At 35.7% G+C, this 18248-nt stretch overlaps 2 protein-coding genes across 3 annotated transcripts; one reads left to right on the top strand and one right to left on the bottom strand.

Annotated features, from left to right (window-relative positions):
• Nucleotides 1-1747: 1747 nt before the first annotated feature.
• On the top strand, nt 1748-5868 carry LOC148927285 (uncharacterized). The gene is made up of 3 exons (XM_089056546.1): nt 1748-1986; nt 4947-5199; nt 5455-5868. The coding sequence occupies exons 1-3, from the start codon at nt 1748-1750 to the stop codon at nt 5866-5868; spliced, it is 906 nt and encodes a 301-aa protein (XP_088912672.1).
• A 2196-nt stretch (nt 5869-8064) lies between these two features.
• On the bottom strand, nt 8065-14108 carry LOC148927284 (uncharacterized). 2 transcript variants are annotated; one of them, XM_089057303.1, is made up of 9 exons: nt 13590-14108; nt 11887-12072; nt 11491-11583; nt 11216-11398; nt 11036-11138; nt 10762-10947; nt 9638-10539; nt 8604-9559; nt 8065-8511 (listed from the first exon to the last, which is right to left on the bottom strand). In XM_089057303.1, the coding sequence occupies exons 1-9, from the start codon at nt 13812-13814 to the stop codon at nt 8448-8450; spliced, it is 2898 nt and encodes a 965-aa protein (XP_088913429.1). In that variant the 5' UTR covers nt 13815-14108; the 3' UTR covers nt 8065-8447. The 2 variants fall into 2 exon arrangements, with proteins under 2 accessions (XP_088913429.1, XP_088913430.1); XM_089057304.1 differs by lacking the exon at nt 13590-14108 and adding an exon at nt 13388-13560.
• Nucleotides 14109-18248: the final 4140 nt, after the last annotated feature.

Genomic DNA, 18248 nt, shown 5'->3' with positions numbered 1-18248 from the left:
AGGTAACACGGTCAGATCTATGCAATGCTTTGCAAAAGAAAAAGAAGAATTTCACAACCTAGATAGGCTTAGACTACCTATCGTGAAAGGTTGCAATGTCAGTCCGCATATTTCTAAGCCTTACTGAAATAAGATGACATTGGTGTGGTATAGCACTGAACGGATCTAACAGCAAGACGTGTCTTTATGCTATCTACTGAAAGACTAGGTCTTGATAAAATATTTTTTTCTTAATCTACATATGTTAGTATTGAGCATACGTTATTGATTATGCACTACTTTGACTTATCAAATGGTGCGGGTTTTTCGCAATCCAATAATCCTGATATATTGGGTAGTGGTGATTAATATCTAGCGGTGCTAGGATTGCTATTATGTTGAAATGTGCGCGAGGTGAGTCTCGTTTGATAATGTCCTCAAGAGGAGCTCGAACAAGGTTTTATTATTCGGAAAACTGGCCAGTTGGAGTTTTATTACTCTATGAATAATAAATAAATGTTTCTTGCTAAGTCCACTCTTGGAATTAATAAGATATTAATTAATTAAGTTCATAGCAGACATTAATTAATTAATGGACATTTATATCTTAAGTGCGGAAAATAAACAATAAACAAAGTGGAAACCCGGATTACTTGAAATTTCGGATTTGGATGGGGAGAGTTCAATATTACTTCTGTAGTGGCTGCTCGTAATATTCCAATATAAGCTTGTATTAAATTGTGGGCTCAATTTAATTAGTAAAAAGCTAATTGGGGGAGCTCATATCCAAAACCTTCCATAGATCCATGTCTGGGCCCAAAAGGAATTTAATATAAATAGGAGAATAAAGGATACAAAAATCATTCATTCATTATTATTACTCATAATTTTCGTCTCCCTCTACCTAGAGGAGTTCGAATTTCTCTCCTAACTGGAGAAGGATTTCTTCTGTCTTCTTTATTCGAGTCCTAGTATTTTGATCAGATCAGCCCACCCTGATATCTAGTATTGAAGATCATCACGTGGAGAAGGCGCGAGCAATCGACGATTCTTTAGAGAATCAAATCGGTAACTCTAAACTGTAGTATTCATGTTTGGGATTTACTTTCTATGAGCATGAATTATTTGCGTTCTAGCATGCAATTATATGTTTAACATGTGAATTGATTAATCGCATAATCGGTCAAATAGATCCGTATCTGATTTATTTGTTTTGTACAAGTCTTCCGCTGTGCAAGGGGCACCAAACCCTAGCAATTGGTATCAGAGCTAATTTTTGGCTCTGATTATGTGGATTAATTTCATGTTATATGAATTGTTTGAATGCATATGTTTTTGCGACAAAACTCGTTTATTAACCATAGAAACTAATTAAAACAGGTAATCATTCTACGTAATGATTATAGTTCTTTTATTTGATGGTTAACATATTCATGGCGTGAACATGGTGACGGCTTCTTTATTTTTATTGTTGCCTTCCGTGTTATTCGCTTGAATTGGAAATATGAATTGATGAATCAATTCGAGTCGTGTGGCCGAGGACGGTGGTTTGCACATGTGCATCGCCGGCGGCTGCAGATACGGCAGGAACAGCAGCGGAGACCACCGGTGATCCGGCTCGGAGGCGATGACGCAGCAGCGTTGTCAACATAGAGACGACGCAGCGTCAGGTGCGTCCTCGCAAGCAGACGGACAGCAACGCAGCAGCGAGGCGGCGGCGAAGTCGACGTCGTAGCAGCGACGACGACTCAGCGCAGCAGCGCCACAGATGCAGCAGCACGTTGATGATGATGGTCACGCAGGCAGCAGCGGCGATTTTGAGTGGAAGCCCTTCTTGGGCAGTTTCCGGGCTCTGAGGAAGCTGTTGTCACAGCGGCTGAGAAGGCTGAGAAGGCGATGTCGCAGCAATGACGACGCAGCAACAGCAGCAGCGCCGGAGAAGATGCAGCTGCAGCGGCAGTGCTTAGCTGCTGCGGTTTCAGTGGGAGTCCAGCCGAGCTATGCAAGGTTCGTTCAAGCTTCTTTCCAAATTTAGATTAGGGTTTCCTAACCCTTAGAATTATTTTTAGAAAGAATTCAAGATTAATTTGGAAATAAGATTTGAATATATCTTTTGTGAATTTTATATATTATATGAGATTTAATTATGAATTAAATCATGGATTAACTAGATTATTTCCTTATATTATGGATTTGTATGGATTTTTTTTTCCTATATGAATCGTAGTTATATTTGGAAAATAATAATCTAATTTTTATCTATATCCTATGGATTAATGTGAATTTATCCATAGACAAATCCTAGTTGGATTTAGATAATGATAATATTATTTTATTCTTATCCTACGAGTTTATATGAATTTATTCATAGATAAATCTAGATGGATTTGGATAGTGATAATGTAATATTTTATTCTTATCTTATAGATTTATATGGATTTGTTCCTAGATAAATCTTGGATAGATTTGAATAATTATAATATAATATTATCTTATTCTATGGATTTATATGGATTTATTCTAAGATAAATCCTAAATGAATTAGGATAAGCATTTATATTAATTTATTTTATCCTATGGATTTGAATAGATTTTATTCTATTAAGACAAATCTTAGATGGATTAAAATAAGTATTAATCCAATTTATCCTTATCTTTTGGATTTATATCCTAAATAGATTAGGATAAAGATGATATATAAGAAATCCTTAATTAATTGGATTTAGATAAATTTATTTATCTAAGACATCCTAAGTAATGTTTGATATATTCTAGATGTCTATTCTAAATAGAATTAAGATTTGTACAAATCTTCATTGATTGGATTTTATTTTTATCTTATGGATTATGATGGAAGCGTTTCTATCTAGTAATATCCTAGTACGATTTAAATAATGATAATCTTAGATCAACGTTATCTTGAATTGTAGGATTTGATTTTATGGAAATAAAATCTAGAATAATCCTAAGTGGATTTAGATAAGTTGACTCTATCTTGATAAATCCTAAATGAATTTGGATAAAGATTATCCAAGATAAAACTGAATTATTTAATTGATTCTCCCATGACTAGATTAAATAATTTTCGATAAATATCCTATGTGTTTTAACCAGACATCGGAGAAGGAGCAGAGGAATACATACCGAGAGAAATCTCTGTATGGGAGAAGACAGAAGATAATAGGGATGGGGCGCCCACCGGCGAGAAAGTCTGGCGACGCTGGCTGCCAATTCCCGACGACAAGGGAACTCGATCTTACTTACTTAATGTAGATTCGTGTATCCTTAATTAAGCACTAATTTAAAATTGCATCAAATATCATAAAATAATATTTACTAAATCTATTACTCCCTCCATCCCAGATAATTCGTCCCACTTCCTTTTTCGCACTCGCTTTGCAATAATAAATAGTTAAATTGGAGCAAAGTAAAGTAAAAGAGAGAATAATGTCGAGAATAGTCTTAACTACATTAGTCTTTCTCTTATTTTACTTTCTCTCAACTTTACCTATTTATTTATTTTTTTGCAAAACGAGTGCGGAAAAAGAAGTGGGACGAATTATCTGGGACGGAGGGAGTAATTATTAAATTATGATTACATTGAATTTATTACCAAATAATCTTAAACCGGTCATTTTCTCATCGAAAAGCAAGATTCCGTGTAACCCTATTTTTGGGGCGTTACATCTCAAGCCCTTGGTGAAATAGGTGTTCATCCTCTTGACGTTGTCAAAACTAAGGGTTCGGGAAGACGGTCTCTTACACGCCTTGAGCAAGCTATGAAGAAGAGTGCGAAGCCTGGTCGTATTTATGTGTCGAATGCGGTGAGGTTGGTAATCATGATGCAAAGAATTACAAAAAGATTAAGGAAAATCAGAAAGAAAAAAAAATAGTTCAAGATCCTTCTTGTCACTATGTCTTGATGTAATGTCTCGGTTTTTGAACTTCTTTATATTTTACTTGGACGAAACTATTTTCAGTTTTGATGAATTTGATTTCATAATAATTCGGTTTATGGTTTAGATGGACGAACTTATCTATAGATGTGATGAATATATTTTCATACTGAATGATCTCTTTATGATGTGATGAATATATTTTCATACTGAATGATCTCTTTATGCTATTTTGTTCATTTATGTTTTATTTATCTCAGTGCATGTTTTGTTCATCTTGCAGTAAATTTACTTCATCGTATAACCATATTTCTACATCCCACAGTTAAACAATTCCACAATATAATCATATATATTCGTTATGTATTGTAATTGTTTCATCATGTAATCACGTTACTTCTGCTTATAATAATCTATAACTGCACTCGGCCATATATCTAATTTAAGTAACGGCATAACAACATAAGAGTGTCCACAGTGGGAGGGCTGCGGCCCTTGGCCTGGAGGCGGCCCAGGCGCGGCCCCACTACTGAGGCGCGAGGTGGACGAGGCCCTAGGGGATGGACGAGAGAGGGCCGAGCTCTCGGCCAGGCCGAGGCTCTTAGGCGCGGGACTCGGCCCGCCACTGCAGGGGCCGAGAGCCGCGGCCCTTGGCCTCCAAATTTTTTTTTTTTTTTTTAAATTTTTTTTATATATTCATCATTTCTCCTCCATTTTTTTTACCCCAAACCAAACTCCACTCTTTCCAATTGATTTCAATTTAGTTTCAAAACATGGATTCCGACAATGAAAATTTTCAACGAGCGATCGATGAGGAGTTCGAATAACTCGTTGCAGCGGTGCAAGCTGAAGCGGACAAGGAGGAGGCGGCGTTGGCGGCGGCGGCGGCGATCCCTCGGCCGATCTACGTAGGCGGTATATCAACCGTGACCATGCCGGAGCCGACCAGCGGTTGATGGAAGACTACTTCGGCGATAACCCCCATTATCCGTCGGAGATTTTTCGTCGGTGATTCAGAATGTCGCAACGGCTCTTCATCCACATTGCGTATTGTTTGTCTCAGCGGTACAGATGCTTCACCTTGCGTCATGATGCCACCGGTCGACCCGGATTGTCGACATATCAAAAGTGCACAGTGGCAATTAGGCAACTTGCCTATGCCGGGCCTGCTGACATGTTCAACGAATATCTGCAGATGGGCGAAACGACTGCCCTTAAGACGCTGAGACAGTTTTGCAAGGGTATCAAAGAAATCTTCAAAAGGGAGTATCTACGGAAACCAACGGCCGAGGAATGCCAGCGACTGATAAATATGCACAGGACTGTGCATCATTTTCCGGGCATGATGGGCAGCATCGATTGCATGCACTGGGAGTGGAGGAACTGCCCGGTGGCTTGGAAGGGGCAATTCACTTCTGGTTTCAAAGGGTCACATCCCACGATGATCCTTGAAGCCGTTGCTGACTACCGCTTGCGAATCTGGCATGCGTATTTTGGTGTCGTTGGGTCGAACAACGATATCAACGTTCTACAATCATCGCATCTCTTCAATGATGAGTCTCGGGATGAGGGTCCGCAGGTCAGCTTCGTGGCCAATGGCACGCAATACAACAGGGCATACTATTTGGCCGATGGAATATATCCTCGCTGGCCCATGTTTGTCAAGACGATCCGACAACCAGTTAGGCCGAAGCAGACCTATTTTGCAAAAAAACAAGAGGGTGCTAGGAAGGATGTTGAGCGGGCTTTTGGAGTCCTCCAAGCTCGATGGGTCATTATACGGTGTCCAGTTCGACTATGGCACGAAAATGATGTCGCAGACATCATGACTGCGTGTATCATATTGCACAATATGATAATCGATGATGAAGGCTTTGCTGCAGAGCGCTGGGCACCGGAAGATGGTGCTAGCACAAGTCAAATATCACATTCAACACTGCAGGCTGATTTGGTTGAAGAGGTCTGGAACCGTAGAGGAGGGGGCGCCGCGTGATATGGGTTCTCTTTGTTGTTCGTGTTGTATCGAAAATTTTCGTTGTATAATTTTCCCTTTTATAATATTACAGCGAAAATTTTGTTATAATATTTACTATGTGTTTTAATTATTATATGCAAATAATATTTATTATAGCTAAAATTAAAATGTAACAAAAAAATGTTAAGAAAATAATTTTAATTGGTGGCCCGGAGGGCCACCATTGTGGTGGCCAAGTTTTATGGACAAGGGCCAAGTTTGTTGGGCATGCCCAAGAAATGGTGGCTTGGGCATGCCCAAGAGGGCCACCATTGTAGTCACTCTAAGATGCTACGGCCCTATACATTTTGTAAATATGTCAAACATAACATGCTGTGTCCTTACATCTAATGTACTTGGTGCATTCCTATATACTCACTCCGTCCGCTAATATGAGTCTCATTACATTTCGGCACGGATTTTAAGAAATGTTAAGAAAAGTGGGTGAAATAAAGTGGGTAGAAGAAAGTTAGTGTAATATGCGTCCTACTTGTACAGATTGGTTTTAAATGATATGTGAGTGGAATGAGTTGGTGGAATGTGGAGTCTTTTTACTGTTTATAGTAATAATGAATCGGGGCTCCTTATCTACGGATGGACCAAAATGAATAAATGGGACACTTGTTCGCGGACGGAAGGATTATTTAGTAGATATAGATTTTTTATAGGAATCCATACCAACATTTACAACATTACTTCACTACATTTGCCTAAAAAGAGACAGGCCGTTACAATTTTCGTATTCCAACTTTATGTCACCATTCAACTTAAAATATAAATACAAGAGACAAGATTAATGCAATGATGCAATGTCATGAAAACTAAAACTAGCACGAGTCTTTAAGTCACCATAACAAAGGAGTATGTATAATTAACCCCTCAAACAAGTATCTCTAATTAACCCCTCTAAAAGGCTAGTCATAATAGTAGGGATGTCAATCCAATCCAACCCGAAACATGTAGGTCGGCCCAGATAGTCCGATAAAATTAGTGGGTTAGGGCTGTAATTTTATAACCCGAATACAAAATGGGCTAAGGTTGTGGATCAGCCCGATGGATTGCAACTATTAATTAAAAAATATTAAGTTTTTGAAGTTTTTTGTAATTTTGAATTTCATGTGGCACAATCATTAGTCTTCTTCAATCTTCATTCTACACTTTTTTCACTCAATCTCACACTATCAACTTTCAAGTTTCACCTTGACTCATTATAATATCGTCTCATTTGCCACTACTGTCTTACCACCACCAAACCCAATCAAAACAAAATTAAGGCTAACCCATCAAAATCTCAATATGTTTATCATTTTAATAGTGATTTATGTAAGCTCTGATTTTTATTTTTCATAAAGAATTAATTGTGAACAATGCCAAAATAATGACACGAACACTTTAGGAGTCCTGGGTTTACCATTTTTAGGTACCCCACCTTAGAATTCCCGGCTGGAATATTTCACAAATGCTAATAGGGCTCACATTCCGTTATCTTTTTTCACCAATTTTTCTTTATATTTCTTAAAACTTATGCCGAAATTGAATGGGAATCCTAAAGTGGGAATGAGAGAGTATTACTCCCTCCATCCCGGATAATTCGCCCCAGTTTTCCATTTCGGTCCATCCCACATAATTCGTCCCAGTTTTCCACTAACTTATTCTTACTCACATTTTATTATAAAACTAATATATAAAGATAGGACTCACATTCCACTAACTTTTTCAACCCAGTTTTCATTACATTTCTTAAAACCTGTGCCCGATCAAAGTGACCCGAATTATCCGGGATGGAGGGAGTATAACCTAAAAAACTTGAAAAATTAATTCGAAAGTGACGCTATGTTAGACTTTATAACCTAAAGAAAGATATAGGTGGGTGTTGTGCTTCCTCCTGACTCAGTTAAAAAATTTATAAACAAATACGTCACAGCACATATGCAAATGAGTATTTCAGTTAGATGTAGCATGAGTAGGTTTACTTTAAAAGTCTTAGTCCTACCGTGTCACAAAATTAATTTTGAGTCAAATTTATTCTTAACTAATCTCAAATCAATTTTACTTCTGAATAACCAAACACACATTTGCATAATGAAATGTCATCTGCATATCATGCATTACAATGTTGGGAATGCTAATAACAGTCTATCCAACATTCATCACACACAATTGATGAGAAAGACAGAGAGAATCATGACAATTTTTTTAATTTCAGCAAAGAGAATATTCATTTGACATCTTCTGCAGCAATGGTGATATGAATAAACTACACAATATATGATGTAAAACAAAGAAGAAGAAAAAAGTTGAGGATAAAGATTTGAATAGTTCTATGCAAAAACCTTTAGGTTGAACCTATGTTGCCAAATTATGCAGGCAGGCAGGCACTAAATATGAAACACAATGCTATAAAGTTACAACAGTTTCACAAGGCCTTAAACACGACATTCGGGAGTCGACACCACAGAGGCGCAAGCCACACCTCGGGCACACTGGTTTGGGATGAAAATCCAAGAGCTTGCTCATACTTTATGTGATAACAAACAACAACATACATGTTACCACTGTCAGTTGGACAATGGAGGGAAGTCGTCTTCATCCTTGAGTCGGTATGAAGACCTCAACGCAATCCTACAAGCAACGAAGCAGCAGAAATCGCTTAAATGCAAGACGAGTAAGCAATATCATCGTCAACCAAACATGAGTTGGGACTGAATTTTTACCGATCCTGCTCGCTGCTTGGTGCAGTTTGCGTCTTGTGCGCCCCAGACAGAGTTCTGGGAGATGAAGAGACTGTTCTTTGTAGCCAACTGTTTTCTGACCCGGGTGGATGTCCAACCAGCTCAACTTCAGTGTCCTCCCGGTGGATGAGCGAGCCATTTGCATTAAGATGCCCGTACTGATGAAGAGGATAGCTGTCGGGCGAGCTAGCACCAGCGGCTACAGACTTGTGCGCCCCAGACGGAGTTCTGGGAGACGAAGAGACTGTTCGTTGTGGCCATCTGTTTTCTGACCCGGGTGGATGTCCAACAAACTCAACTTCAGTGCTCTCCCGGTATATGAGTGAGCCATTTGCATTAGGATGCCCGTACTGATGAAGAGGATAGCTGTCGGACGAGCTACCACCAGCGGCTACAGCATTGTGTGCCCCAGACGTAGTTCTGCGAGAAGAAGAGACTGTTTGTTGTGGCCAACTGTTTACTGATCCGGGTGGATGTCCAACAAACTCAACTTCATTGCTCTCCCGGTGGATGAGCGAGCCATTTGCATCAGGATGCCCATACTGATGAAGAGGGTAGCTGTCGAACGAACTAGCACCAGAGGCTACAGCTTTGTGGGCCCCAGACGGAGTTTTGGGAGACGAAGAGACTGTTCTTTGTGGCCAACTGTTTTCTGACCCAGGTGGATGTCCAAACAGCTCAATTTCAGTGCCCTCCCGGTATATGAGCGAGCCATTTGCATTAGGATGCTCGTACTGATGAAGAGGGTAGCTGTTAGACGAGCTAGCACCACCGCCTACAGCTTTGTCAACGGGCTGTGAGAGCTCGTGGATGCTTCTGTCTAGCATATTTGGCTCCGGGAAGCTCATATGATGCCAGTTGTGATGACTTGTGGATCCTGTCGGTGCCTGGATCCTTTCTTTCAGAACCGGAAATCTATTACCATGAGGCGACATATTCTACAAAAATCACAAAGTAAAAGGCCAATAATTATATATGAAAAGATCATATTTTGTAAAAATAATAGATCAACCTACCATATATGGCAAATATGTTCCCGTCCCGCGGTGTTTTGGCACATCCTCCCATGGAAATGAGACAGCTGGAAAATGTATGGGTTGCATGCCATAGATAGCCGGACTTTGATGAAATCCGCCGTGATGATGGGAGAAACTGTTCTGCTTATAATGTAATACAGGGTGGTGACCTTCCCACGGGTAGGTAGGATTTGGCAAGGGAATCACGGGCAAAGAATGCATACCTAAGCCATATTCATAGCACAATCGACCATATTGCAAGTGTCGAATGCAACAATCATAATCCCCCGTAAGATCCATTGAGTTTAATGATTCGGCCAATCCACTCATACTTGTGCGACACTGGTCCGTTACCACATGATTAGAATCCCTCAGTTCAGTTGAAAACACTGTGTTGCAATTGTCAACTAACACGTTTTCTTCACGACTGCCAATAGTAGAAAGTCCTCCATCACCGGTTCCTGACAAGGCTGATAAAGAAGCATTCTTTCCAATATCCAACTTATCTGAATCTTTGATTCCATTGACACTCTCTTCTACACTTGGAGTTTGAGAACCCAAATCAGTGTCTAATGTCCTTTGAATCCCATGAGGTAAATCTTCGGACATTTTACCTGAACTAGACTGCCAACCTGCAGTTGATACGGCACACACATCTATGTATTCGTCAAAATTATCAGTTTTACAAAACCCTGGATAGGGAACAACAGATACAGCTCTGTTGCTTATTAGCAATTTGTCGAAATCCTGAATATCAGGCCTTTGTCCACCTCCATGCCTTGCCATGGTGTTTGCGAAGAACTTTTTAAGCTCGTTAGCAATGGAATCTTGAGGCTGTAGTAGTATCCTTGCAAGTTTTCTAGATGCATAGGAGAAGGCACTGCGTATCCGGTACAAGTTCCCTTTACAAAATACAGATTTTTACAAAAAAAAAAGAGACGTCAAATTCTACATAACTGACATCCACCTATGTGATAATAGCATAACATACGAACCGATTGCATATCCAGATACAACTCATGCAGTCGATGATTATACATTAAAACAGTACATGGATGTATGTATATTATAGACTACTCAAAAGGGTAGAATTCTATCCAAATTCAGTAATAAACGATGCATACCTTTGCTGACACTACGCCCAAGATTATTCAATTCTTTCAGTGGATCAACTATATTAAGATGCTTCTTCGGAAACACAAGTGGAGTTTTGTCACCAACTCTAGAAGGAACCGAAAACATGCGGATACAATAATTCAGGAAATCATTGCTCAGCAATAAATCCTTGTCACAATCTTCTGGGATCTCAACTGCAAACAGAGAACACAAGAATAAGTTAAATTTCAGCCATCCGATAATCCAACTATGTGATTCCAATTAATAAAAAAAAATGCTCACCAACAAAATCTGGCAGTGAAGAAAGGCGGACTACGCCATTTAAGCTAACACAATAGGTATCCCAGTCGAATTTGCTGAAACAGTCCAGAAACTTGTATAGAACCTGAAGTAGAATGTGGCTGGTTAGGATTATTAAGTCAAGGTAAAACAAAGAAACGGATTGTACTTAGGAGGACTCACGGCTAAAGGTCCCTCTAGTGCTGAGTGATACAGATGGAAAATGTACAGCACGAGCGTCTCCAAGGCATAGGTAGAAATCAACCCATGATGAGAACCAAGAATACGACTTTCATAGTAGCACCATGCCTTGATCAAGATAATACTGCGCTTGAACAGATGGTCTCGACCAATCAGACGATCAACCTGAAAAGGAAAGAAATTGCATCATAGCTGTTGTGAGGCAGTTATCAAGATATCTGATCAAGGAATAAAATAAGTCAATACACATAATTTACCTGCTCGAGGAAGCATAAAGTACAAAGACCCCCAATTTGATTAACCGATATGTCTACAACAATATCCTGAACAATACATTTCACAAGCTTAACCTGCCACATAAGAAAGCTGCTTCATCAAGCCAGACTTCACAAACTTCCATAAATTTCAAGTGATTTAAGCAGGCCCCTTTGAATTAATATCCAAACTTATCAGCAAGACGAAGAACACACGAAAATATAACTCATTATAGATTAACTAGATTTTAGAAGTTTTTCACAAGAAGGGTTTCATGACTTCTCTGAAACATCTATCAGCCATGGAACAAGATGATGCAACCAGAATCTTCTTAATTATGAAATAGACAGTATTTATTATCTAATTAAGCATCTTTACTCATAAAAAAGTAAGCATACCTCAGCGCGGATGAGTTGGACATCCTTTACTACGAACTCAGCATCTGTATTTACTTCTTCTTCTTTTAATACAGATCTCATTTTATCTGCCAAAGTGTCTTCGATATGAGCACCCCCAAACGCAGTTAAATCAATGTCTCCGTCCGGAAGATAAGTTTTTAGTGGCACGGATCCATATGGGAAGACCTGCAAAAAGTCCAAAATTTTATCCAACAAATAAATATATAAGAGTTTGGGGCAAAAAAAAGAAAGACTTTGGTAGGAATTCCTCTCAACGAATGGAATAAATTTATTAGCAAAGTTATTAAATGGTTATTATTGTTATTTTCTGACAATACATTCCTCATATATGCTAACACATGTCTAAAGTAAACTTATAACAAACATAAATTCCAATATAGGAGCAATATATTGAGAAAGGGCGGAATTAGTAATGTGTTATCATATATGTATATAAAAGACAATAGCTTTGTCTATAAATGCATCTAACAACAAAGTTATATGGATTTAGAATAGCCTTAAAGCAACTAAACAACAGAAAAAACCTATCAAATCATACTAATTACATCTTTTGCCAATTATGTCTAAACACAACAAGTCTCCCAGCTCCCATATCAAAATGAAAGATGTGTTGACCAATTTGATAAATCTATTTTATGTTGGATACAATAAATAGAGAACTTTCCTAGATATCAAACATGTGTCAAGAAAAAAAAACTATTTGTCGCACATCGTCAACTTTCTCTCCCGTATACATATTATTTTTAGCCTTAATTAAAAGGTTTATCGATAAATGCATATAACGACAAAGTTGTGTTAATTTAGAAGATCCTTTATAGCAACTAAACAAGGGAAAACATATCAAATCATATCAGTGCATATTTCACCAATCATCCCATCTCCCATATCCAAATCACAACACGTGGACCAATTCAATAAACCTTTTCTATGTCGAAGACAGCAAACAACTACCTCCTAATTATAACCTCCAAAAAACCCCTTCTATCTCAAATCCCCAACTTCCTTTCAGATATATACGCATTGCACAGCATTAATTATGCAAGAGAAAAAAACCGGAACAATCGCACCTACATCTGCCATAAATGCTATCCCCGTACACAGTTCAAATCATATTATATTCATGCATGCAAACCAAATTAGAACATCACAGAATGCATGGTGAAATCACCGTTGATCCATGCTACGCATCACACAGACACACAAAGTCCATAGCACATCAATTTGAGTGCGGCTAACTGCCATCACCAAATGCAAGATTTCATCTCACCTACCATACTATATCACCATAATCGATAACATAGCATGCATAGAGAGAGCCCTTCTAAACGTAAGATTTGCCATCGAGCAAACACCATGAGCCAATGACATATCATACACGGAGAGCCGATAAACCATCATCCTAAAATCTAAACGCAAGATTTCCTATCGAGCAATAACCATAAGTCGACAATAAAGCATATATTGAGAGCCGCCAACCTACCATTCTAAACACAAGATTTCTCATCGAGTAATCGCCATATGTCAGTAAACATAGCATATATTGAGATGCAAGAATCCTCATCAGACAATCACCATGTGCATCATAACACAGAATATAGAAATGTCAAAACCAGTGGCAAAACATAGGCATAAAATGTATGCAAACAAACATAAATCGTTCAAAGAAAAACTTAATATTTCACCTCAGCGCCAACACAATCCCTGAATAATCTCTGAATATATTTAACCACCTCTCTTCTCCTCTCCTCTGATACAGGAGTAGGTTGTGCCTTTCCAATTATCTCAGCTGCGGCTCTCTCAGCCACCGCCCAATTTTCTGCCCCAATCTCCAACCGGTTCGGCTCAGCTAATGGCGTTGAATGTGAAGCCATCTCCGCCACTCCGCCGCCAACCGGTAGATCACCCATTTAATCTCAATAAAATCTTAATCTTTTCACTTCAGCAATTCATACACATCAAATAATTCGAACCCAATTCACAACATAAACACCATTCGATCATCAAAAAATAACAAGAAAAAAATACAAATTAAAAGCACGAAAAGATGCTCCCTTTCCCACTCACTGAGCGAAATGGGAAAAAGGGTTTGGACTAAAGAGGGAAAAAAAGATGCCCAGAAACTGATTGGGAGTTTGCCGCAGAGTTTTAAAAATGGCAATTGCAAGGAGTGTTTGAATAAACAAGAAACAGCAGTGAAAAAATTCTGTAGGAATTTGGTTTTGGATTTTGTGCATTTATATATAGCAAAAGCAAGTGTAATAAATATTACACTGCAAAACCAATTACATTAATTTTTCATGATTATTTACCACTGATAACTGATTACACTGCTCTTAATTTTTTCCTCTATTAAGGAAAAAAAAAAACCATGATTATGATTAAATTTGAGGTAATTTACTTTTACAAACCCTAGTTTCATGGCTCCAACTTTTCAACCTACTGCAATCACTTATAAATTCATTTTGCCTTATTTAACTTCATTTTCATACTACAAATTAAGTACTACTAGTAATATTTATGCTATTCTTTTGAGTTTTTTAATTATTGTAGATTTGAAGGGATGGATAATGATGTCAAAGCATAGGCATTCTAAATTGAGTGTAAATGTATCAGTAAAATTGTCTTTTGATTTAAAAATTGGGAATTAAGTATAAATTGCCTAGTTTAGTAGTAAATTTATTGTTTGAATGCATCTGGCGCACACATGTTATTTGCTTGGCTTTTACTTACATGTTTAATTTTTATTTAGTTAACGGAAATCTCTTGATTCTGGCAAGTTGAGTTCTAATTCGGACTTCAAAGTAAACATCAATTCAATAAGTTCAATTTTAGAGTAAAATAGGTCAAAGGGGCCTTAATATTTAATATTGAATCTTTGCGTTCGGTAGAAAAGACAAATATCTTTTTACACTCTAGATGTTTGAGGTGTTTTTACATTTTCTTAATAAATCAATTAAAATTATACTCTCACAAGTTCATGGATGCATTTTTATTATTTCTTTGTTCCGTTTTAATAGAGACGTTTCATTTTCTACACCCGTTTTAATAAAATATAGTTAAGATACATGAAGAGTAAAGTAAAAAAATGAATAAGTAAAAAAATGAATAAGGTAGAAAATCTCAAATTCATAAGGGACGTATTTTCATTGTTTTGACTGATTTACTTTTTTTCTTCTTACCTTTTATTTATATTTTCTCTTTCTTCTTTATTTTTATTTTCAAACTTTGTAAGTAATTTTTTAGTTTATTATTGTTTAAATACTAGAAATGATATTTGGTTTAGTATTTATACTACCCCATTTTGTCCGTATAATCAGTCTACATTCACATTTTGTCATTTTAGATAATCCATTAAATAATAAACCACATGCTGCACTAAATCATTATATTCACATTCCATTATAAAATAACTATATAAAAATGAGATTTATTTCTTTTAATTTTTTTCAATCACTTTTCTTAGCATTTATTAATAACTAGTCAAAATAGAGTTTAATTCTTGAACGGGGAAAGTGCTTAGTAAATATAACAACATGTAAATGCGGTACAAATTTAAGATTTCACATTAGTACGTAATAAAATCAAGATTGTGCAATAGGACTACTACTATTATGCATAACCTACTTTAATATTCCTTTCGTTCTAAAAAAGTATGAACTATTTTACTATAATTAGTTTGTCTCTAAAAGTATGAACATTCAATTTTGAAATGGTTAAACATACATTACCCATACATATTATTTTATTTATAACTTATTCTATTACACAACACTACTAACGATGTGAAACTCATTCTCCACTAACACTTTTTACACTGTCATTTACCCATCTGTCTTACTTAACCAATTATACATTAAAATTTGTGTTAAACCAAATATTTCCTTTTCATGGATGGAGAGAGTAATAATTAAAAAAAAAACTACCTTTAATGATCACTACTCCTCTGGTACGGATTTAAATGTCACAATTTAACTTAACATGAATTTTAAGAAATGTTAAATCTATTTATTAAAAAAATTAAAAATGAAACAAGATATTTAATTCTCTCTGTTTTCTAAAAATATGAACTTTGAAAACGGCACGGGCTTTACTGTTGAATTGGTAAAGTAAGAGAGACAAAAAGAAAAAGTGTATAAGTCACATAGAAAGAAGTTTCTATTATTAAAATGGTGAATTTCTTTTTTTAGGAAATGGACCAAGAATGAAAGAATTTTTATTTTTTGGAAACTTATTTATACTCTCCATTTTTAATATTAAAATTAAAATGAAGAGTTTATATTTTTAGTGACAACCCAAAAAAAAAAGTAATATGACTCATTTATTGGCAGAATTATTTTTTAAGAGAGAAACGAAGCACATTTCTTTTTAAAATAAATAATCTAATTCAAGCATTCAAAATTAGTGTTTTTTGGTTGAGTGAGTTTCTTTAGGTTTACTGCTTTGAGAACTTTGCTCACCATTTTATGATCTGAGTCTTTACCTTTTATATAAAATAAAAAAAAAAACAACTTGCGATCAATAAAATCTTGTTTTAAAATTTTGTCTTAGTAAAAATACAATACAATGCACCACTGTGGCGTTGTGTTACACACTCACTGTAAGCATCATGTGCTTCAGACGCTACGTGTTACACAGTCATGTGGTAGAGCGATTTGGGTACCTTGCATGCAGCGCATGTCAATAATGTGTAACTTGACTTTGTTTTTGCCATTTATTTATTATTTTTTTAATTAAATTGGAAAAAACCTATTCTTTAGTATAAATAATTTTTATTTAGTACAAAAAGTAAATACTTAGATTAATTTAGTACTATCAAAAAGTCATAAACCACTATATTTAAAGAACAAGTAAAAAAATTAAATTCAAATTTAGTCCGTAAATTCAAATTAAAAAAAAAAATTCTTGCAAATCCATGAGAAAATGCTATGTTCAAACCAACCTATATATTATTGTTTTCTCTAAGATTAAGTTTTATTGTTTGATGATACAACCTATAACTCTTATTTCAAACTATCAATCGATGTTTTATAAAACGACCATATCACGTCGTGATAAGTCTCAAAAGTAAAAATCTAGATTCATTACGAAAGGAATTATTCTAGGATTGTGATGGGTTCAAAAATATGGATTGCAATGAATTAGGAAATATTCCAAGTACTTTTTTCGTTATGGTGATATATTTATTAATATGCACAAAACTTTTGAAGCATACGTAAATTTTAAATCTACGTTCTTTTAAAAATGTAGACCAAATTACCATACTATATTACATTCTACCTATTAATATAATAATAATAATAATAATAATAATAATAATAATAATAATAAAATTGTTATATATATTACTAATTATTTTTCTAAAGTTTATAGTATTGTTTATTTACAGATTATATGTCGTAAAATGGAGATATAATGATTGCCGAATGAACATCAATCATATTGGACCTAAGCCCATTGAATAAGCAAAATTTGGCACATGTTTAAACAATAATCTTCTTCTATAATTTATAATCACCTTTTAAGTTAAACTTAGATTTTAAGAAATGAGAAGAAGATAGGTATAAAAAAATCAGTAGCGAATTGTGAGTCTTATTTTTCTATACTTCATCTATTCATAGAGAAAAAAATAGTTTCATCTTTTCACTTCCGTCCATCCATGAAAATTAGTCTCATACTAAAGGTGGAAAACTATTCTCAACTTTTATATTTATCTTTCCCACTTTATTTACATTTTTCTATTTTTCCTCATAATTTATTCACTTTATCTATTTTTCTCTCATAATTAATTCATTTTACATTAAAATTTATGTCCTTGTAGAACTTTTTTGGTGGACCAATAAATATTAATTTGATAATGAAATATGGATGTAATAATTTAATAGGGTGTATATTTACCCAAAATATAAGGAGAAATTTTATAAAATATAAACTTATATAATAGAATAAATATTTAAAATTATGTCAATACTAGAAAATAAATAATTATAGTATAGGATTTGAAAAACTATCCAATTGAAGTCCACTTCAGTCAGTGAACCTAACACAAGCCCAGTTCCTTTCATAATTGAATTGGGCCTAAGTCATATACTGGATTGAGTGGACCTAGCCCAACTGATAACTATACATGAGCAGAAGTTGCTTTAGTCTTTTTTTCAATTTATGTTAATAATAATTAAAAATAAACTTACTCTACTAGAAAGTGACGTAAGATTAGAGATTTGTATAAAATTCATTGAGTTTATCTCTACTTTTACGCCTTTTTCATTTTCCATAAAAACATCAAATAGACTCTACAAATATCTGCTACCTCCGTCCAAAAAAAAATATTCCATTTGTAAATG

This window comes from Salvia hispanica, chromosome 4 (assembly GCF_029641045.1).
Source record: "Salvia hispanica isolate PSC_SH4W2 chromosome 4, Shi_PSC_v1, whole genome shotgun sequence".
NCBI lineage: Eukaryota > Viridiplantae > Streptophyta > Magnoliopsida > Lamiales > Lamiaceae > Salvia > Salvia hispanica.
Note: the sequence above shows the minus strand (reverse complement) of the source record. Positions and strands in the feature narration are given on the sequence as shown.